At 45.2% G+C, this 22,473-nt stretch overlaps 1 protein-coding gene across 1 annotated transcript in view; it reads right to left on the bottom strand.

The window, feature by feature from the left end:
• syne1b (spectrin repeat containing, nuclear envelope 1b) overlaps positions 1 to 22,240 on the bottom strand; it is a 447,660-nt gene extending 425,420 nt beyond the window's left edge. The window contains exons 1-2 of the mRNA XM_078556589.1: positions 22,107 to 22,240; positions 15,696 to 15,757 (exon numbers count right to left, since the gene is read on the bottom strand). Of these exons, the coding sequence (XP_078412715.1) occupies positions 15,696 to 15,757; positions 22,107 to 22,185 (141 nt within the window). The 5' untranslated portion in view covers positions 22,186 to 22,240. The remainder of the gene's footprint in view (positions 1 to 15,695; positions 15,758 to 22,106) is intronic.
• Positions 22,241 to 22,473: the final 233 nt, after the last annotated feature.

The raw sequence follows: 22,473 nt of genomic DNA, 5'->3' as shown, positions 1-22,473 counted from the left end.
GTAGGGGCAGAGGAAAGGAGCGAGGGGAGAGCTGCCAATGCCATGTGGTCATGGCACAACTTTTGTTTAAAGGTAGAGATTGCCTCTCCTGTGGCACCCTTCCCATGTGATGGTGTGGCGCTGTTTACTTTCAAATCATACGGTGCAACTTAAATCTGAAGCAGACTTCTAATTGCCCGGCAAAAAGGAAACAACCCATCCATAGCTACAAAATGGGCGGGATTTTCCACACCTGCCCACGGCCGGGATCTTCCCGGTCCTGCCACAAGTCAACGGGCTTCTGGCTGGGGCGCCACCTCACCCGCGGCAGGTCCGGAAAATCCCAGCCCAGGTCTACAAAACCACGTTTCTTGCCGTCATGTTTCTGATACTGAAGTGATGCCCATTTTTCTCCATTATAAATTTCTACTTCAGCATTTATTTCTTTGATTGCTTCGTGGGATGCGGGCATCGCTGGCAAGGCAGGCGTTTGTTGCCCATCCCTAACTTCCCTTGAACTGCGAGGCTCGCTAGGCCATTTCCAAGGGCAGTTAAGAGTCAACCACATTGCTGTGGGTCTGCAGCCACACGTAGGCCGGACCGGGTAAAGATGGCAGGAGCCCTCAGTGAACCAGATGGGTTTTCACAAGAACTGATGGCAGTTTCACAGTCACCATTCTTGTGACTAGGTTTCAATTCCAAGATTTTATTAATTTTTATTAATCCGCCAGTTGCCAGGGTTGAACCTGTGTCCCCAGAAAATTTGCCTGGGCCTCTATAGTTACTGGTTCAGTGACATTACCACTATGCCACCATCTCCCCATAAACTTATAATGGAAACTGCCTATGTAAACGTGTTACACTGCAGTTACACCTTCACACCATAGGTGGCTCTATAGTACTTCAGTCTTTCAGCCTCTTCAGCCTGGTACTGGAGACAAACTCCTACACTCCAGATAACTCTACCTCTCAAACTGCCCTATGTTTCACGGTTTAACTAATAATTAAAGTAACCAGAAGACCACACTTCTTTTTGACTAGGGGTCTCAACAAGTGTATAAAAAGTATGTCAGGACAAAAAAAAAGAAATCCAGTCATCTCATGCTGTTTTTCTTTCAGGCTTTGGTCATGTTTTCCATCAAAGGGGAATGGGACAAGGGATTACATTGTGCTGCCAGTAATTAATTTATAATTAATTTATAATTGACCCCTGATCTGGTTTTCTGGAACTACAAATCCTAGAGGGAGTGCCTGAGGCAGGATCAAACCAGTTTAAACACAGCCTGCTCCCGCCCTTCCCTCTCACACTCCCCCCACAACCTCCCCAGCCCGTCTCCCGCACTCAATTGCCTACCTATGAGAAAAACCACAGGAGATCAGGTAGTCCTAATCTAATGTGTTTGGGACCACATGGGGTTTCACTATAAATTGCAACGAACCACCTCTCTAAGCATGCTCAAATCACACAGGAAACATAACGACAGCAGAAACAATGGAACCGACGAAGCGATTCGAATCACAGCAAGTGAGTAACGGATGTAAGGATAACATTTCAGCAGCAGCCTGTGACCCTGGCAGTAAACATGCTTCTAACTGTCAGAGTGGTGGAGGGTGTCAAGCACCAGTCGATTGTTCAGCCTCGAATAAACACCAACCATTCAAGCATTTGATCCAAGTCACCGTGAAATGTGCCCATTTTGGTCAAAGTGGCTGAGGAAACCGCTCACTAAACAGCAAAGTCTGTGCTGCTCGTCCACCCTGCTGTTAGACACGATTACCACTCAGCTCTCTGTAAATCAAACTTACCAGCAACAGAAAAGAATGAATGAACAAACTCTCATTTCCATGGCAACTTTTCACAACCCTCAGGACATCCCAAAGTGCTTTACAGCCAAACAAAGGGACGTTTTTATCTTGAAGTGTAGTCACTGCTAAGTGTACCACACTAAGTGTAGGAGACGCAGCAGCCAATTTACTCACAGAAAGGTCCCAAAACAGCAATGAGGCAATGGCCAGATAATCCACTTTTAAACAGTGTTGGTTAGGGTGCAAATATCAGCCCAGGGATAACCATTCTGTTCTTCCGTGACTTGCATCATGTGATCTTTTACATCCATGTTAGAGGACAGACGGGGCCTCAATTTAACAGTTCATCTGAGAGCTGGCATGCCCAAAGGTGCAGCACTCCCTCAGTACTGCACTGGAACTATCAGCCTGGATGATGTCCCCAAGTCTCTGGAGCAGCAGATGAACCCATGACCCTTTGGCTCAAAGGTGAAAGTACTTACCAATAAACCAGGGCTGACAATCCCCTCGAGCCAGCTTTGTCGGCCCTGCAAACTGTTCCTCTGTAAGCTCTGGGACTTGTGCCAAAATTGGGAGAGCTGTCTCACAGACTAGTCAAGCAGCAGCCTCACGTAGTTATACTCACGGAATCATACCTTATAGATAATGTCCAAGGCACCACCATCACCATCCCTGGGTATGTCCTGTCCCACCGGACCCCATGAAGTCTCATGGCATCAGGTCAAACATGGGCAAGGAAACCTCCTGCTGATTACCACATACTGTCCTCCCTCAGCTGATGAGTCAGTGCTCCTCCATGTTGAACACCACTTGGAGGAACAGCTGAGGGTGGCAAGGGCACAGAACATACTCTGGGTGGGGGAACTTCAATGTCCATCACCAAGAGTGGCTCGGTAGCGTCAGTATAATCCAAGCTGGCTGAATCCTAAAGGACATAGCTGCTAGGCTGGGTCTGCGGCAGGTGGTGAAGGGACTAACAAGAGGGAGAAACATACTTGGCCTCATCCTCACCAACCTGCCAGCCCCAGATGTTACTGTTTGTCCATGACAGTATTGGTAGGAGTGACTATCGCACAGCCCCTGTGGTAACATAGAAACATAGGAAACAGGAGCAGGAGTAGGTCTTTTGACCCTTTGAGCCTGATCCGCCATTCAATATGATCATAGCTGATCCTCTATCTCAATGCCATACTCCCGCTCTCTCCACATATCACTTGACGCCTTTAGAGTCCAGAAATCTATCTAATTCCTTCTTAAATATATTCAGTGACTTGGCCTCCGCTGCCTTCTGTGGTAGAGAATTCCACAGGTTCACCACCCTCTGAGTGAAGAAGTTTCTCCTCATCTCAGTACCAAATGGCCTACCCCGTATCCTGAGACTGACCCCTTGTTCTAGACACCCCCCCAGCCAGAGGAAACATAGTCCCTGCATCCAGTCTGTCCATCCCTGTCAGAATTTAATACTTCAATGAGATCCCCTCTCATTCTTCTAAACTCCAGTGAATACAGGTCTAGTCGGCCCAATCTCTCCTCATACGACAATCCTGCCGTACCAGGAATCAGTGTGCTGAACCTTCACTGCACTCCCTCAATGGCAAGTACATTCTTTCTTAGGTAAAGAGACCAAAACTGCACACAGTACTCCAGGTGTGGTCTTATAAGGCCCTGTACAGCTGCAGTAAGACATCTTTGGTCCTGCACTCAAATCCTCTTGTAATAAAGGTCAACATACCATTTACCTTCTTAACTGCTTGCTGCAACTGCATGCTTACTTTCAGTGACTGGTGTACAAGGACACCCAGGCCCCTTTGTACATCAACATTTCCAACTATCACCATTTAAGTAATACTCTGCCATTCTGTTTTTCCAGCCGAAGTGGATAACTTCACACTTATCCACGTTATCCTGCATCTGCTATGTATTTGCCCACTGACTCAACTTCTCTAAATCATCTTGAAGCCTCTTTACATCCTCCTCACCAGTCACATTCCCACCTAGTTTTGTGTCGTCAGCAAACTTGGAAATATTACATTTGGTTCCCTCATCCAAATCATTGACATGGAGACGAAGTCCCGTCTTCACACTGAGGATACCCTCCATTGTGTTGTGTGGCACTATCACTGTGCTAAGTGGGATAGATTTCAAACAGATCTAGCAACTCATGACTGGGCAACCATGAGGCGCTGTGGGCCATCAGCAGCAACAGAATTGTACATGAACACAATTTGCAACCTCATGGCCCGGCATATCCCCCACTCTACCATTGCCACCAAGCCAGGGGATCAACCCTGGTTCAATGAAGAGTGCAAGAGGGCATGCCAGGAGCAGCACCAGGCATACCTGGTGAAGCTATAAAACAGGACTACTTGCATGCCAAACAGCATAAGCAGCAAGTGACAGACAGGGCTAAACAATTCCAGCCCTGCCACATCCAGTCGTGAATGGTGGTGGACAATTAAACAACTCACGGGGGAGGAGGATCCATAAATATCCCCATCCTCAATGATGAGGGAGCCCAGCACAGCAGTGCAAAAGACAAGGCTGAAGTATTTGCAACAATTTTCAGCCAGAAGTACCAAGTGCATGATCCATCTCGGCCTCCTTCAGAGGTTGCCAGCATCACAGGTGCCAGTCTTCAGTCAATTCAATTCATTCCACGTGATTATCAAGAAACTGAAGGCACTGAATACTGCAAAGGCTTTCTGCTCTGACAAGATTCCAGCAATATTACTGAAAACTTGTGCTCTAGAACCTGCTGCGCTCCTAGCCAAGCTATTCAGTACAGCTACATCACTGGCACCTAACCAGCAAATGTGGAAAATTGCCCTGGTATGTCCTGTACACAAAAACAGGACAAATCTAACCCAGCTAATTACCACCCATCAGTCTACTCTCCATCATCAGTAAAGTTACAGAAGGTGTCATCAGCAGTGCTACCAAGTGGCACTTGCTTAGCAATAAGCTGCTCACGGATGCTCTGTTTGGGTTCTGACAGGGCCACTCAGCTTCTGACCTCATTACAGCCTTGATTCAAACATGAACAAAACAGCTGAACTCCAGAGGTGAGGTGAGAGTGACTGCCCTTGACATCAAGGCTAAATTTGACCGATTGTGGCATCAAGGAACCCCAGAAAAGGTGGAGTCAATGGGAATCAAGGGGAAAACTCTCCACTGGTTGGAGTCATAACCAGTACAAAGGAAGATGGTTGTGATTGTTGGAGGTCAATCATCTTAGTTCCAGGATATCACTGCAGAAGTTCCTCAGGGTAGTGTCCTAGGCCCAACCATCTTCAGCTGCTCCATCAATGACCTTCCTTCCACCATAAGGTCAGAAGTGGGGATGTTCGCTGATGATTGCACAACGTTCAGCACCAATCACGACTCCTCAGATACTGAATGTCCAAATGCAGCAAGACCTGGACAATATCTAGGCTTGGGCTGACAAGCGGCAAGTAACATTTGCACCACACAAGTGCCAGGAAATGACCATCTCCAACAAGAGAGAATCTAACCATGGCCCCTTGAAATTCAATGGCGGTACCATTGCTGAATCCCCCACTATCAACATTCTGTGGGTTACCATTGACCAGAAACTGAATTGGACTAGCCATATAAATACTGTGGCTGTAAGAGCAGGTCAGAAGCTAAGAATCCTGTGGTGAGTAACACACCTCCTGACTCCCCAAAGCCTGCTCACCATCTACAAGGCACAAATCAGGAGTGTGATGGAATACTCTCCATTTGCCTGGATGAGAGCAGCTCCAACAACACTCAAGAAGCTTGACACCATTCAGGGCAAAACAGCCCGCTTGACTGGCACCCCACCCACAAACATTCACTCCCTGCACCACAGAAACACAGCGGCAGCAGTGTGTACCATCTACAAGGTGCACTGCAGGAACTCACCAAGCCTCCTTCAACAGCACCTTCCAAACCCATGACCGCAAACATCTAGAAAGACAAGGGCAGCAGACTCATGGGAACATCGCCACTTGGAAGTTTTCCTTCCACTCACCATCCTGACTTGGAAATATATCACCATTCCTTCACTGTTGTTAATAACATATCTTTTTATTTTTGTTGGACTGTGGATTAAAATTACAATGGCTGCAGTTTGAAGGACATGTCCACTGGTGAGGGATATATACAATGCTGCTGTCCTGGAACAGAGTGTTTCATGAAAGACAGGATGGTGCCGAAGAGGAGTAAGGTCTAAAGGGAAACTGCCTGGCAACAATGTTTTAATTGGCTCCTGACCAGATGACGAGGGTTTGTGTGGGAGCAGTGCAGCAGAGAATGGCTCCTAGCCTAAAAGGAAAAAGACCTAAAACCTCTCTCTCCTGTGTGTGTAAGATTCCAGTAAGTCTACAATAATAGCTTGCTGGCTTTTTCTCCTCATAACTCTATAACCTGCTCTCTCTCTCTGAAAACCTCTGTCAAGAGGCAAAGGGGAAAATCACTGTTAGACATATCGAAAGGCAAGTGCTCAACCAGTGAACTACAGACTGAAAGTGCTGGAAGACCACCTCATGTCATCAACAAAGAACTGAAAGGAATTTGGAAGACGTTGATCAAAATCAACCCATAGAATTCTGTACTTCGGAATTGCTGCTATTGAACTGTTTTATCCCACCCTTAAAATCCATGTTTTTGTGTGTCTTGTATGTGTGTGTAGAGGGATTTAAGAAGGGGTAGAGTTTAAGTTGTAGAGTTAGAAGTTGGCAGCTCTTTTTTTTTTGCCACTGGTTAAAGACAATTTGTCCAAAAAAGTTATTTACTTGTTAAGTTTATAAATCTGGTGCTCGTATTCTGTTAACCTAAATTAAACAATTAGGTGGGTTGATCAAACCTTTTTCACATTTGTCGCGGCTCAGGGAGCAGTGGGGCTTGACATTACAGCGCACTGTCCCCAGTGAGTCGTGACACTGTTGCTGGGTCAAAAACCTGGGACTCCCTCCGTAACTGCACTGTAGTCGTACCCACACCACATGGACTGCAGCGGTTCAAGAAGGCAGCTCACCACCACCTTTTCAAGGGAAATTAGGGATGGGCAATAAATGCTGGCCCAGCCAGCGACGCCCACATCCCATGAATGAATTTTTTAAAACCCCGATCCTTCTGGAGATTTTCACCACTGAGCAGAATTTCAGAGGCCGATATTGGCAGCCTCAATCTTATTTATTTTACAGCAGAAGGATCTATTTGTCTTCACTCTTCTCTTGTAAAGCATTCAAATGCTTTGTTTAACACCGCATAAGCAATCCTTGAGTAAAACTGCAGGCACCAAGCACAATTCAGGGCTCATTATCCCATAATGAACAATTATGTATGTTATATTAAATGGGTATACAGCGCACCCGTTATACAGAATCTGACTTAAAATATTTGACAATTAGAATCCAATATCCACTGCCTCCACAAAAGCCAGTGTTTCAGCAGCTAAAGTACTTTTAAGAACACTTTATTTATTCTCAAGTTTCTCTTCCCTTCTTCTCATTCATATTGCAATTCTTTTTTTATTAGCATCAGACCGGGTGATTGTAATAACACACGAATTAAACTGGGATATCTAATATAAAAACATAGAATCATTCAGCGCATTACAGATGCCATCCCTTTAACTGAAATGGTCCACTATACTTCTATTTCCCTGCGTTCTTCTCTGCCAATATCAAGGCAGCTTGTTGTTTCATAATCATCTCAACGGAATTCTGCAATTCTGGTCAACTACACAGTTGAAATGAATGAACATGAAGTGATTAAAGCTGATTGAGAGACAAAAACCAGCACTTTGGAACACCAAATAAAATTGCTTTTTGACAGCACTGCCATATGGGTATTGCACAGTACGATGAAAAATAAAACACAATTCCAGCACTAGTCTTTGGAAGGGAAAACTGGAATGAGCTGGACTGATCCCACAGCAATCAGGATAAATCAGGCACCTAGAATTTATCAAGCCTTCATGAGCTAAATAAAATATTCCACGGCAACTCTTGGAGCCCACAGCAAAACCACTGACAGCTCTCACTTCCTCTTACATTGCGGAGCATCTGATGATGCCAAGATTCCTATGACCAGATGTATGTAAGTTCGTTTCATGCATAGCACAGCGACCTTGATCCACAGGCTACAACTCCCCACAAGACCTACCCACATTCTTGTGAAAGGCTGGCTTGTGGCCTGTTTATTAGAGCAGGATCTTGCTAAATTACACCATAATGGCCACTTTTCCTGAAATGACTTTGCAAAAGGACAGAATGCATCTTATTCACGGGGTCATTAAGTGGTTTCTCCCCCAGAGGCTCAGTAATGCAATGGGTCAGCTACCCGTCTAACCCTGTGTTAAATCCAACAAAAACTGATCAGATGAGGAGCATTGCTCTCGAGGCTACAGGGGGACTGAAGTGCAACGAGTTGGCAGCAGCTTAGGTTGTGAACCATGCTTTTTAAGGTTTGAGCAAATTCAAACTTTAGCTCATCCAAACTTTTGCTGCCCCTATCCTAACTCGCACACAAATCCTATTTGTCCGTCACTTTTGTGCTCACTGGCCTACATTGGCCCCCAGTCCTGCAACCCCTCAATTTCAGAACTCCTTGTGCTCAAATCCCTCCACAGCCTCATCCCTCCCTATCTCTGTGATCTCCTCCAGCCCTACGACACTCTGAGAATTCAGCATTCCTCCAATTCTGGCCTTTTGCACATACACAATTTTAATTACACCACCATTGGCAGCAGTAGCTTCAGTTGTCTAGGATCTCGGCTTTGGAGTTCCCTCCCTAGACTTCAACCTTACCTCTCTCTCCCCATTTAAGCTGCTCCTCAAGACCTACTTCTTTGACCAAGCTTTGGTCATCTGTCCCAATACTTCCTTATGTGGCTTGGTGTCAAATTTTGTTTGATAATAAAAAACAGGAAATCCTGGAAACACCCAGCAGGTAAAGCAGCATCAGTGAGGGGAGAAGCGGAATTAACCTTTCAGGTTGATGAACTTTCAAACATCACTGACCTAAAAGGTTAACTCTGTTTCTTGCTCGACAGATGCTGCCAGGCCTGCTGAGTTTTTCCAGCACTTTGTGCATTTATTTCGGATTTCCAGCATCCGCAGAATTTTGCTTTTGTATTTGTTTGACAAAGCTCCTGTGAAGCGCCTTAGAATGTTTTACTACATCAAAGGCGCTATATAAATACAAACTGTTGTTTATTAATATATTAATATTGTATAATATACATTTTAATAAATGTTTCTTTTTTAAATTAGAGAAATATGCCGTAAAGGAAATAATTAAAAGTCATGTAGTGACAGTAAAGGCAAAACATCCAGACCAACTGATACTGTTGAATAAGGTTCCTGCAAATCCATTGGTGCTCCTGGGGGAGGTTTCATTAGCTTCCTGATAGCTTATGGAGCACTATGAATGCCTGCTATATCTTGAAGCCATTTAAACCAGGGGCATCCAAAATGCAATTTCCAATCGGCAGTGAGTCTTAGCACATCATCCAGACAAAGACGCTAGTGCAGGACTCCTGCGCTGTTGGAGGTGACATTCTTTGAATGAGGTGTTAAACCAAGCTGTCTGCCCTCAGGGAGATATAAATAACTCGTGACATTAAAAGAAAGACTTACATCTATGTGGCAGCCTTCATGGCCGCAAGGCCTCCCTAAAGAACTCTAGAGCCAGTGCTTTTGAACTGTTCTCTCTGTAGGGACCATAGCAGCCAATTTGTGCACAGCAACCTCCCACAAGCAGCATGGTGATCATGACCAGATAATCTGTTTCAGCGACATTGTTTGAAGGTTAAATATTGGCCAGGACGCTAGGGAGAACTCCCCGGCTCTTCTTCTAATAGTGCAATTGGATCCTTTATGCCCACCTGAGAGGGAAGATGGGACTTCAGTTTAAAGTCTGATCTGAAAGTCAATACCTCTGAGAGAGCTGCATTCCCCCACTGGAGTGTCAACTGAGATATTTTGCTCAAGTCTTTGAAGTGGGGTTTGAATCCACAACCTCTGACCCTGAGGCAAGAATGCTGCCAACAGAGCCATAACTGAAATAATTGGGAGAAGGGCTGAGGAGTTCTCCTTGACACCCTAGCCAACATTTAGCCCTCAACTAGCATCACCAAAGCAGGTTATCTGGTCATTATCACATTTCTGTTTTTGAAACCGTGAATGTTTGGGCTACATGTGTCCGAGCTGCACCCTGGGCTGGACATCATCAGGGTCTGGGGTAAACATCAGCAAGGATTGGAGCTCCTTGACCACTGTCCAACTGGAGAGTGTGCGTGATGTGGAGACGATGACCAGGTTATCCTGTGAGGTCTGTCAATGCACAACTGAGGTACTAAACCTCGATATCTGGGTGACCTTGAGTAAGATATGCAACAATCGCCTTCAGGTTGTGAAGGGAAATATTGGGCAGGGAGGGCTAAAGGGTGAGGAATAAAACCCAAAAGAAATGTCCTTGGGGGAAATCAGAACCAGGGCTGCATTGGTCGCTGCAGATGACGCCAGCAGATTTAAGTCAAGAAGCCCACTTTCTGTTTGGTGTGTCTGAAGATTAAAATTGCACTGCGCTGCATTCTCTTGTGAGAATGATCTCCACGGTAACGGCAATCGCAGCAGAGGCAACGGTTTCCATGGCAACTCACACAAGAGAATATAAATCCCATACCTGTATTGGCCCAGCAGTTAACTGACGATTCTGAATTGGTTGTCAAGTCTCTCCTTACCTGCTGAATGCATAATCCATCTTTTAAAGTGGCGTCCTCCCCCATTTACCTGCACTTCACCCTAATTAACTCCCAGATTCCCAGGAGCTAGCTCATGTCCTAAAGAATGCCAATTTTTGACTGCACAATTCTCACATAATAGGTGTACTGTATGTGACTTCCTATCGGCCGTAGGCTTTTAATTAACTAGCCTATTTAATGGTCATCCCAATAGTGGAAGATCACACACAAACACATTTCTGTGTTAAGTGGCAACATAGTGAAAAAGAGAGATGTTCCGACACACTGTGCAGAATTTTCTCAGGAAAGGTTGGGAGAGTTAATCCCACCAAATCTCATATCTCCCTTCCCCAGGATAACAAACATTTCCACTCGAAACTCCAAATTTTTAATGCAAAATTGGAGCCTTCAGGTTTACACAGATTATCTCCTGGTTTCTAATTTGGAATGCCAGAGGTGCGAGGGAACTGGGAACCGTTGACTTTGTAGCTGCTCCTTGACAAACGTTCCCTTGAAACTGCGCGGCCCCACATATGCTGCACACAAGTCGTCACCTTTAAGTCACATTCATGGCCTGAGCCAAAAAAAATAAGGGGGCCATGGGCTTAAACAAATTGTCCACGTACTCCAAAAAAAAACAAGACACTACAATGCTCATGGAGTAGAGTGAACCATCAGGACTCTGATTCCAAACATTGGACTTGCATTGAAAAGTCTAAAACAAAATTTTTGGTTCTGTCATCCTGCAATTGCCACAATTATGAGGGTTATGTACAGTGCACGAGTAAATTGAGATGTGACATACATGGTAAATGCACCATGCTTAGGAGGAATTGGCAACTCTGGATCTATGGTTTCCAAAGCTTTCCATCTCTGGGGGATTCTCCTCACCTCATGTTTGGGTTTGTTATAAACTAATTGTTGGAGATTAACTGTTGTGATTAGCCAACAACTCTATTATTGTTGCAACATGTGACTAAGATGGTAGAAGGCAAACAAAATAGACTTTGGCCAAAGCAAAATACTGTGGATGCAGGAAATATGAAATAAGAACAGAAAATGCTGGAAAAGCTCAACAGGTCTGACAGCATGACGCATGAGGCAGGGAAAGCACCTCTGTTTCCATGGCTAGTTTTTTTCTGGAACAGGTTGCCAGCCTGTCACCAGAGGCTATAGCTTGAGGGGTACCACTCCGCATCAAGCATGGCTGACCAGGGGTCTTTCCCACTCTTACCGCCTGTCACGGATGTATTGGCAGGATCTGTAGGTTGATAACCAACCTGTTTGGAAAGTTTTAGAGTCTAATATGCCTCATCCAAAGAAGTCATACTGGACTTGAAATGTTAACGTTGTTTCTCTCTCCACAGTCGCTGCCAGGCCTGCTGAGTTTTTCCAGCATTTACTGTTTTTATTAAATACACTTTGGTCTTCTTTTGTCCAGCAACCTCTACGCTTCTAATGATATTTATTGCCTGCAATACCATCAAGCTTAAGGCAATGAATAGCCAAGTCACTGCATTTTCAAGTAGCCAGTATCTAATTGGTGGCACGCTTGCCTCCAAGCCAAAAGTTTAGAGTTTGAGTCCCATTCTAGGACTTGATGGCCTTTGAATGTGCTTTCATAATGTGGCCGAACAGGTTGATCATCAACCTGCGGATCCTGCCAATACATCTGTGACAGGCGGTAAGAGTGGGAAAGACCCCTGGTCAGCCATGCTTGATGAGGAGTGGTACCCCTCAAGCTATAGCCTCTGGCGGCAGTCAGGTGACCTGTTCCAAAAAAAAGCAGCCATGGAAACAAATGTGCTTCGTCTGTCTCGTGCATCATTAGATGCGGGAATTTTCTAAGTCTAAGTACCTAATCGAATCATTGATGATGGCAGTGTGCAAACTTTGATTTGACTGTCACCATTAACAGCGCATTAAAGTCTCATTTCAGAAATCCTTCAAAATCCTACAAAATCCACTCCCTGAGGCGGCACCGGGGTAACTACTACTATTTAGCATTCCCCACGCAAATTTGTGTGTGATGGGAATTCTCATCTGAGTTGATACTTAATTCTCCAATTTAATGGGGAGAAAACTGCAGGTGGCAACTCAGCCACATCAACCTCCATATCTGAACTCCTGATGTGCGCTCTAAGACATGATCCACAATGTCTTCCGGAGAAGTGTTTATGAACTAAAAACAAAGAGTCGCTAAATGTATACATTATGGTAAACCTGGAGAATTGTAGGCAGTTCTGGTCACCACCCTTTAGGAACAATGTCAAGGCTTTAGGGAGGAAATTTACTGGAATGGTATCAGAGATGAAGGTCTTCAGTTAAGGGCAGAAACTAGAGAAGCTGGGGTTATTCCCCTTCAAACAGAGAAGATTAAAGGGAGATTTGAGAGATGTGTTCAACCTTGTGAAGGGTTTGGATAGATTAAATAAAGAGAATCTGTTCCCGGGGCAGAGGGTCAATAACAGAGGACACAAATTCAAGATCACTGGCAAAAGAAGCGCGGTGACATGAGAAAAAACATTACACAGCAAGTTGTTGCACTGCATGAAAGGATAGAGGAATCAGATTTTATAAGAAAATAAGAAATAGGAGCAGGAATAAGTCATCCGGCCCCAAAGAACCTGTTCCACCGCTCAATAAGATCATGGCTGATCTTTGATTTCAACTCCACTTTTACGCATAACCCTCATATCCCTTAATTCCTTTAGTTAAAGACCTATTTCAGCCTTGAGTATACTCAACTGAGCAGCCATAACCCTCAGGGATAGAGAATGCTCAAGATTCACAACCCTCTAAGTCAATAAATTTCCTCTTATTTCAGTTTTAAATGATAGGCCCTCATCTTGAATCTACACTCCCTAGTTCAAATTCCAGGCAGGGGAAACAACCACTCAGCATCTACCTTGTCAAAGCCCCTCAGAATCTTATAAATTTCAATGAGATCATCTCTCATCCTTTTAATCTCCAGACAGTATAGGCCCAATCTATTCAATCTCTCCTCATAGGACAACCCTCTCATTCCAGAAGTCAATCTAGTGTTGCACTGCATCCACCTCCTTAGATAAGGAGACCAACACTGTGCCCAGTGCCCCAGTCGTAGTCTCACCAAAGCCAATTGGAGCAAGATTTCCTTACTCTTGTACTTCAGCCCCATTATAATAAAGGTCAACAAACTATTTGCCTTCCTAATTGCTTGCTGTACAATCATGCTAACATTCTGTTTCTTTAAGGATGCCCAAATCTCTCTGAACATGAATATTAAAAGTTTTGCATCACTTCAGGAATATTCTGCTTTCCTATTCTTCCTACTAAAGTGAATAACCTAAAATTTCCCCACATTATATTCCATCTGTCACCTTATTACCCACTCATTTAACCTGACTGCATCTCTTAGCAGCTACTTTGTGTCCTCCTCACAGCTTACATTCCCACATAGTTTTGTACTGTCAGCAAACTTAGATACATTACTCACTGTACCCTCATCTACATGAATTATAAATAACTGAGGCTCCAGCACTGATCCTTGCAGCACTCCACTAGTTACAGCCTGCCAACTTGAAAAATGCCCCATTTATCCTCATTCTGCACTTTTTGCCTGTTAACCGTTCCTCTCTCCATGCTAATAAATCAACTCCAACCCCATGAGCCCTTAGCTTGTTTAATAACCTTTTAGGTGGCACCTTGCTGAATGCCTTTTGAAAATACAAATTTACTACACCCACTCATTCCACTTTCATCTACTCTGCTAGTTACATCCTCAAAACACTCAAAAAAATTGTCAGACATGATTTTCCTTTCATAAAATCACGTTGACTCTGCTTAACCATACTATGGTTTCAAAGTGCCTAGTTAACACTTCCTTAATTATAGGTTCTAGCATTTCCTGATGACAGTTGTCAGGCTAATTGGCCTGTGGTCTCTTGTTTTCACTATCCTTTTTTCTTGAACAGCGGTGTTACAGTTGCTGCCTCCCAATCCACCTAGATCTAGAATTGAGAGGATTTTGGAAGACCACAACCAATGTATTCACTGTCTCTGTAGCTACCTCTTTTAGAACCCCAGGACGTGGACCATAAGGCCCAGGGGATCTGTCAGCTTTTCGTGCCATTAGACTCTCCAGTTCTTTTCACGTGCTGATATTAATTGCTTTAAGTTCATCACTATGAGATCACTAATTAATCCTATCACACTACACAAAACAAGATCTAAAATAGCTTCTTCCTTGGTTAGTTCCACGGTCATTGTTCTAGGAAACTGTCTCAATGCATTCTATGAACTCATCCTCCAGACTACCTTTGCCAATTGGACTTGTCCAATCTATATGCAGATTTAAATCCTCCAGGATTATTGCATTCAATAGTAATTTACAAAAGTGAATTGAATAAATACTTAAAAGGGTGGTGGGGGGGAAATTTGGGGGGCTGTGGGGAAAGAGCAGGGGGAATAGGATTAATTGGACAACTCTTTTAAGGTGCCAACACAGGCATAATGGACTGAATAGCCTCCTGTGCCGTACCATTCTATGAATAAACCGTATTGTAAAACAATGCATCACTTGAGTGGGACGGCATTGTAACAAGACGAGCACGTAACATTTTCCCCTCACTCCAAACAGAAGCTTAGCAAACACTACACTCATGAGGCCAATGGTGCTCAGAAGGAGGCGAGCATGGTTCTGCTGTAGGTTTATGAAGCTGGACATTATTTGTTTCCAGACAGATTCCGCCTGCACAACCTGCAATTACCTTAAGGTAGGAGTGTCCAACCTCTTGGTGTGCGTGGGCTTTGCACGCACCATGGATCCTCAGGGGACACACACACGGGTTAAACTCCTATTCTTATTAACTTGCGGATATGGCTGATTGCTGATACAAAGTGATCATGGTGTTCTGATTTGGGATTTATCCATCAATGAGGCAACAGCACCAAAACCAACCTTCCAGGCCAGGAACTTCTACCAGGACAAACCAGCAAGCGGGAAATACAAGCACAGACAGGGTTAAGTTACCCAAACTTTGAGGGAATGTTTGGCAGGGTTTGGGGATGCTTGAAGCCTGCAGGTTGTTACCGAGGCACACTTCCCTCTCCAGCACCCCAATGTCATGGGAAAACAACCCTTACGGTGCGTAGAGTGCCCTAGAATATATCATGGCAATTAAAAGCTCCTTACCTTGGCCAAATGAGAATTGATCCATTTAGTGAAAGTTCTCTTCTGTACAGCTTCCTGCTCATCTGCAAAACATTGATGGAACAGATGTGAGAAATGCAGGAGGGAATCGATAAGATTTACACAGAAGCAAGGAAGCACTGTTATGCCGACACTTGTCTGCAAGGTTTCAAAACAGCGAGTGTTCACACAAAGCAAATCAAGGTGGACAAAAGAGGGAGCAGGAGCTGCAATGGAGCTTCACCTCTGGTGGAAAACGTAGAGGAAAGCTTCATGGCAACTGCTCCCCACGACAGCCTGACTTAGGATTTTGGGGCTCCCAACGAGGTTAATCGTGGGGTCTCTCTTCCCAGTCCCCACCATCCAGAGTTATTTTTCCATCATCCGCCACCACAGATATGGGAAAGTTTGCTGAATGGTCACCCAATGGGAACGAGAATCAGACACTTTCTCTAATGGGCAGTGAATGCACGTTGCCATGGTGACGAGTTGGAAATATACCAAGAGGTATCAGTTGCAGAACTGGAGCTCATAATCCACTGACACTCCCAGTACAATGCTGAGGGTCTGCTACACAGGCAGAAGTGCCATCTTCCAGATGAGATGTTAAACCGAGGCCCCACCTGCCCTCTCAACTGGATGAGAAAGATCCCATGGCACTATTTCGAAGAACAGTAGCAGAGTTATCCCTGATATTCTGGCCAATATTTATCCTTCACCCACCAACTTAATTGTTCATTCATCTAATTTGTGGGATCTTGCTGTGCTGTTGTGTTCACCTGCAAATTAACAGTGACTACACTTTGGAGGTAACTAGTATGTAAGAAGGATTACAGAGCCTCCTGAGAAAGTGTCAAAGTGCTGTTTAAATAAGAACCATTTTGCTTTCTATCTTCACAGAATGTGAAGTACACAGGCGTATCTTTCATCCTTGTTCGAATGAACATACAAACATATGAATTAGGAGCAGCAGTAGGCCACTTGGCCCCTTGAGCCTGCTCCGCCATTCACTAACATATGACTGATCTGATTATAACCTCAACTCCACATTCCCGCCTACCCCGATAACCTTTCGCCCCCTTGCTTAGCGAGGATTTATTTACCTCTGCCTTAAAAATATTGAAAGATTCTGTTTCCACTGGCTTTTGAGGAAGAGAGTTTCAAAGGCTCATGACCCTCTGAGAGAAAAAAAAATTCTCCTCATCTCTGTCTTAAATTGGCAGCCCCTTATTTTTAAACAGTGACCACCCCCCCACTTAGTTCTAGATTCTCCCACAAGAGGAATCATCCTTTCCTCACCCACTCTGAATGGATCAGAATTAAAATTAAAATCAGAACACACAACTCAACATTACAGCCGTTTGTAAATTTAAGCTACTGACTGGTTAGCACGCATTCATATTCAGAGAATTCAAACAAAGAATTCATGCAGGGAAAGTTAAATTCAGCAAACTAATTTGCATTAACAAAAATATAAACTGCAAATACACAACAGGTACTGAGAAAGGAGAAGGGAGTTTATTAATTGCTTTAGGCAGAGGCCCCTATTAAAATGCATCTTCAATCTGCTCTTCTCTATTCACTCATGCTGCTGAACCTGTCATGGATTTCTGGCATTTTCTGTTTTAATCGCCAATCTTGTTTCACCGCATTTTTTCCCCCCCTCCCTCTCGAGACATATTATAAACTACATCTGTCGTTCGCGTGTGAACAGTTAACACTACAGGTTCCATGTTAAATTAGCCACGCAGATCAACACAGATCAAAACGTCTGTTGGTGCAGTAATGTATGAAACAGAAAATTAGGGACGCTGGGCGGAACTTTGACATAACAGACCCGCTCACAGTGAGGAGACGGGTAACAGGTCGAGAACCTGTTTATCATTGAAGATGCCTTTGCCTTGGCTGTTTAGACAAACCACGGCATTAGCGATCCACTTTCAGATTTCCAAGCAATAATAATGGCCGTGCATGTTGACCGACCTGCATCTGTCAATTTGTTCTTAACGGAGCCCCAGTAGAGCTCAGAATGGTCGAACAGTACATTGATTCCTGAGGCTTCAGCAAACACAGATATGGGATGGAAACGAGGAAAGGCTACCTCCTGGAGTCTCAACTCTTCCCTGGAGATCTTGCTGCGGGATCTGAGGGACCCAAGTGAGACATTGTCTCCCGCAGATGAGAGGGAGAGGCTAGCCTCTCCAACCAAGCAAGCGAGGATGCAAGTGGCCAAGGGAGTGAGCAGCAGGCATGTGGTCTCTCAGAGAGAGTGCCACAAGAGGTTCAAGGACCTCATGAGGGCAGCAAAAGTAAGTGGCATCCCACTGTCAGGTACTAGCCCCCACGGTCTGGCTTCCCCAGAATCCTCCTGCGCAACACTCAGACCAACACACTTTGCAGCTCCACTCATCTCTCCCTCTCTCCCGGCACCTCCTCACATCCCCCTGTGAACAGCCAACACTCACACTCATCCTCATCTTATTGACATCGCATCACACCCATTCCTCACAGTCACCTTTCACCATTGCTGCAATTCCTTCCCTTCCCTGCAATCCATTTCTCACACTCATAGCTCCCTGCTTCTCTCTCCGTGGAAGAGAGTGCAAGACTCCAGAGTGAGAGAGACAGAACTGTGGGAGGCCTTGCAGTGATAGCCATCTTCACAGCCATTAGTAATGCATACCCAGCTGGTCCACAGTGAAGAAAGCCTTACTCCAGGAGGCTACAGATGTCAGCAATGACCTGCTGTGAAAACCTGAGACACTGAAGCTCAGAGGCAGAAGCTGATCCCATGGGCTGGCAACAGGGAAGGTCAGTAAAACCCAAGGCAGCTGAAATGACTGCCATAAAGGTGGGAATCACCTGTGAAGCAGTGAAATCTGGCTGTCTGAATAAGTGCTTTGAGTACGAGTCTTTCACACAGGCAGGGCAGCAGCTACGCAGTTTCACTGTTTAAAGGCTTTCTAGCCTGTCGGTTTCAGTGATCAATGGTTCATCACACTCCACCCCCATCCCCTCAACCTCCTTGGTCTCATCTTGTCCACCCAGGTGAATTCCACACAGCTCATAAACTCATGAGCTGGATGTTAAAGCAAAATGCTGGGTTAAATTCACAATTAATTGGCTATTTCAATATTGAAATTACTTTTTTTTTTATTCATTCATGGGATGTGGGCGTCACTGGCTAGGCCTGCATTTATTGGCCATCCTTAATTGCCCTTGAGAAGGTGGTGGTGAGCTGCCTTCTTGTAGGTACAACCACAGTGCTGTTAGGGAGGGAGTTCCAGGATTTTGACTCAGCGATAGTGAAGGAAGGGAGATATATTTCCAAGTCAGGATGGTGAATGGCTTTGTGGGGAGCTTCCAAGGTGGTGGTGTTCCCATATGTCTGCTGCCCTTGTCCTTCTAGATAGTAGTGCTCGTGAGTTTGGAAGGTGCTGCCTAAGGAGGCTTGGTGAGTTTCTGCAGTGCATCTTGTAGATGGTACAGACTGCTGTCACTGTGCGTCGGTAGTGGAGGGAGTGAATGTTTGTGGATGGGGTGCCAATCAAGTGGACTGCTTTGTCCTGGATGGTGTCAAGCCTCGGGTGTTGTTGGAGCTGCACTTATGCACATTACCCGGCAGCTTCATGGGGCTTTCCCACCTGGACTCAACACCAACCCCCCACCACACGGCTACACCCCCCCCCCCCCCCCCCCCCCCCCCCGACACACACACACACACACACACACACACACACCCCCCTTGACGGTCAAAATCCTGCCCATTGTTATGGGCTAGAATTTCTATACACTTCTACCAAAAAGAAAAACAAAAATAATAACAGAAGAGCAATACAATTAATGCATATAATAATCTGATATGCTCTATATAACCACCTCTAGATAACTCCAACACAATCTGATCAAGCAACAGGAACTAATGAACATAGGAATTGCTAGGTGAAAAAGACTAAGATCCATCTAGCTCACATTCTTCCATTCTGGAGTTGTTGACTCATCACGGCGATTGATCACTATCAATTAGTCTACAAGACATACGGACATGCCAGTGAGGAAAGCCCCATTGGTGGAGAGCTTTGAGAACCATAGGTCCAAACTCACCTGCTCCTCTCAAGCCATGCTACGCTCACCATATGAATACCCAAAAGCATTTTTTCTTCAGATTGTTAGCTTTGGCTCAGTCTCGCCATTGAGTCGGAAAGTCGTGGGTTCAAACCCTAGTCGAAAGCAATGAGCCCACAATCTAGGTTGACACTCCTGTGCTGTATTGAGGGACGGCTGCACTGTCGGAGATGCTGTCCTTCCGCCGAGATGTGAAACCAAGCCGCAGTCCCCCCAACTAAGATGGACGGTAAAGACCCCACGCCACTCTTCGAAAGTGAGCAATAATGTCCAGTTCAATATTACTTCCTCAAAGAACACCTAAAAAAAGGTCATTTATTTCACTGCTGGTTGTGGGACCTTGCTGTGTGCAAATTGGCTGCCTTGTTTCCCTACATTACAAGTGATTGCACTTCAAGAGTACTACATTAGCTGTAAAGTACTTTGGGGTGCCCTGAGGTTGCGAAAGGTGCTACATAAACGGAAGCCTTTCTTTCTTTATTTCTCAGTCATGTCTGAAATTGCTCATGTTCTGTAGCCCAAAGTACTATTTTCTGAGAGAAATTTACCTAATTAGCATTTTAATGAATCAACACCATCAGCTTCTCCTGTCTCCCAAGGCAGCCTGATCCATAGACTGACCACTTGCTCAGCGATCAGTTTCGAGCTGGCTCCCTTTCGCTTATTAAAGGCTAAGGAAACGGCGAAGGTTTAAATAAAAAAAACATTTTAAATCTAAACGGCTACCAAAGTCTGATGCGTGATCAAAAGCGACATTAGAAAAATATATTACAAGAGACACCGGGAGCGGTGAAAAGATTTCCTTTTGGACACAGGTAGTAAGCAAAAAATAAAAGTGCCGGTGGGTCCCTTGATAATAAGGCAGCAAGATAGCAGGAGATATTAATAACAGGCCAAGAATTAATTCCTGTTACAGAGAGCTTTGACTGCAGCAAGCAACATGTTTTTTCCTCACAGCCATTTCGAGACTTCTACAAGTGAGTATCAAGGGTTCCTGGGAGCAGGATGCAGTGAGGGAGGGGGGTCCTCAAAAACCCATTTGGTCAACTTCAAAATTACTGGAGGGGTCATGACCAGCCCTTCCTGGCTCCATCACTGTGTAGGTTCAACAACTTATATTCATAAAGCACCTTTAACATTGTAAATCATCCCAAGGTGCTTCACAGGAGTTTAAAATCAGACAAGGTTAGTCACTGAGCCACATAGGGAGACTTTAGTGCAGGAGCATCTGAAAGAAGAGAGAGACAGACAGTCGGAGAGGCTAAGGGAGGGAATTCCACAGCTAGGGGCCATCCTTGGTGGAACAATTAAAATGATGGAAACTCAAGAGGCCAGAATTAGATGAGTGCAGATTTGTCGGAATGTTGCAGGGCTGGAGCAGATTCCAGAGATAGGGAGAGGACAGGGCAGGGAGGGACTTGAAAACAAGGATGAGAATTCTAAAATCGATGCGCAGTCAGACCAGGAGCCAATGTAAGTCAGCGAACGCAGGGGGTGATGGGCAAACGGGGCTTGGTGCAAGTTAGGATACGGACAGCAGAGTTTTGGGTGAGATTGGAAAGGAGTCTGGTTTCTGGCCGACCCTTCATTTAAAACATGAGAAATACTTTATCGCTGCAACGAAACAGTGCATCCTCCTGGTCCAGGGGCGCCATATAAATAGCACAAGTGACTACAAGACACACAGCAAGGTGACCTTATAGCTGCTCTGTGACCCAGTACACCTTGGCAGAGATTATTCTGAGACTGCACTGATACCACAACGAATTACTGAAAATTAAACACAAACACAAAAGCCTTCACCCCGTGTTAGTGAGGTTTCTGTTATAATCAAACATGAAGCTATGACTGTAATTGCCATACCCAGAAGTAAAATACCCACTGGTTCATTTCTACCACCTGATTTCAACAACTGATTTCTGTTTCAATTTGCACTTTTCTTTCAATCAGAAGGAATCGGGCTGTTGACGGGGGCTGTTATAAAATAAATCAAAGCTACCGCGTTAACTACCAAATCATTCCCAACCTACAGCCCATAATGGGGTATTGTATTTTCCAGGACACGGATTAAGACTGCAAAAACACAATTCTGCTGGAGCACTCACGGTGCAGGCCAGCTGGTTAGTGAACACTGTGCAACACTGAACTGCGAGAGCCAGTGTGTGTGTGCTCAGTTAACAGGGAATTTCTGCCCTGTGCTCTCAGTGCTCCAGCTGACAGGACACCACCTTCAAACAAGTCGCTCGTTCGCCGACATCGAAAGGGGTCTGTGCTTTATTGACAACTTACTGTGGGGGTACTGAAAGAATCCAGTCACTAGGTTCAGCGATGTCACCTGCTTCCCAGAGACTCCCTTGCAGCTGGCCATTATGTGTGACGCATCTTGGAATGAACCAGTTTTTATGCGGGTCCTGCTGATCCCTGAGGGCGTCTGATTCTGCGGGAATACCCTCCACTGCCGAAAGGGCGGTGTGGCTCTGGATGAGCATGCAGAGTCTCCCCAGGGTGCGTGACCAGAGCACAACTCCTTCTCGCTCCCTCCTCCTGTCAACGGCGTGCGCCCTGTGAAGCTAACCGCTTGCCAATCAGGCCGGGGCCGGGGGTCTTCCACCGACACAACCTTGCTGCAGTTTCCCCCGCCTGGAGGGCTAGTTTG

Source organism: Cetorhinus maximus, chromosome 14 (assembly GCF_964194155.1).
Source record: "Cetorhinus maximus chromosome 14, sCetMax3.hap1.1, whole genome shotgun sequence".
Classification (NCBI taxonomy): domain Eukaryota; kingdom Metazoa; phylum Chordata; class Chondrichthyes; order Lamniformes; family Cetorhinidae; genus Cetorhinus; species Cetorhinus maximus.
Note: the sequence above shows the minus strand (reverse complement) of the source record. Positions and strands in the feature narration are given on the sequence as shown.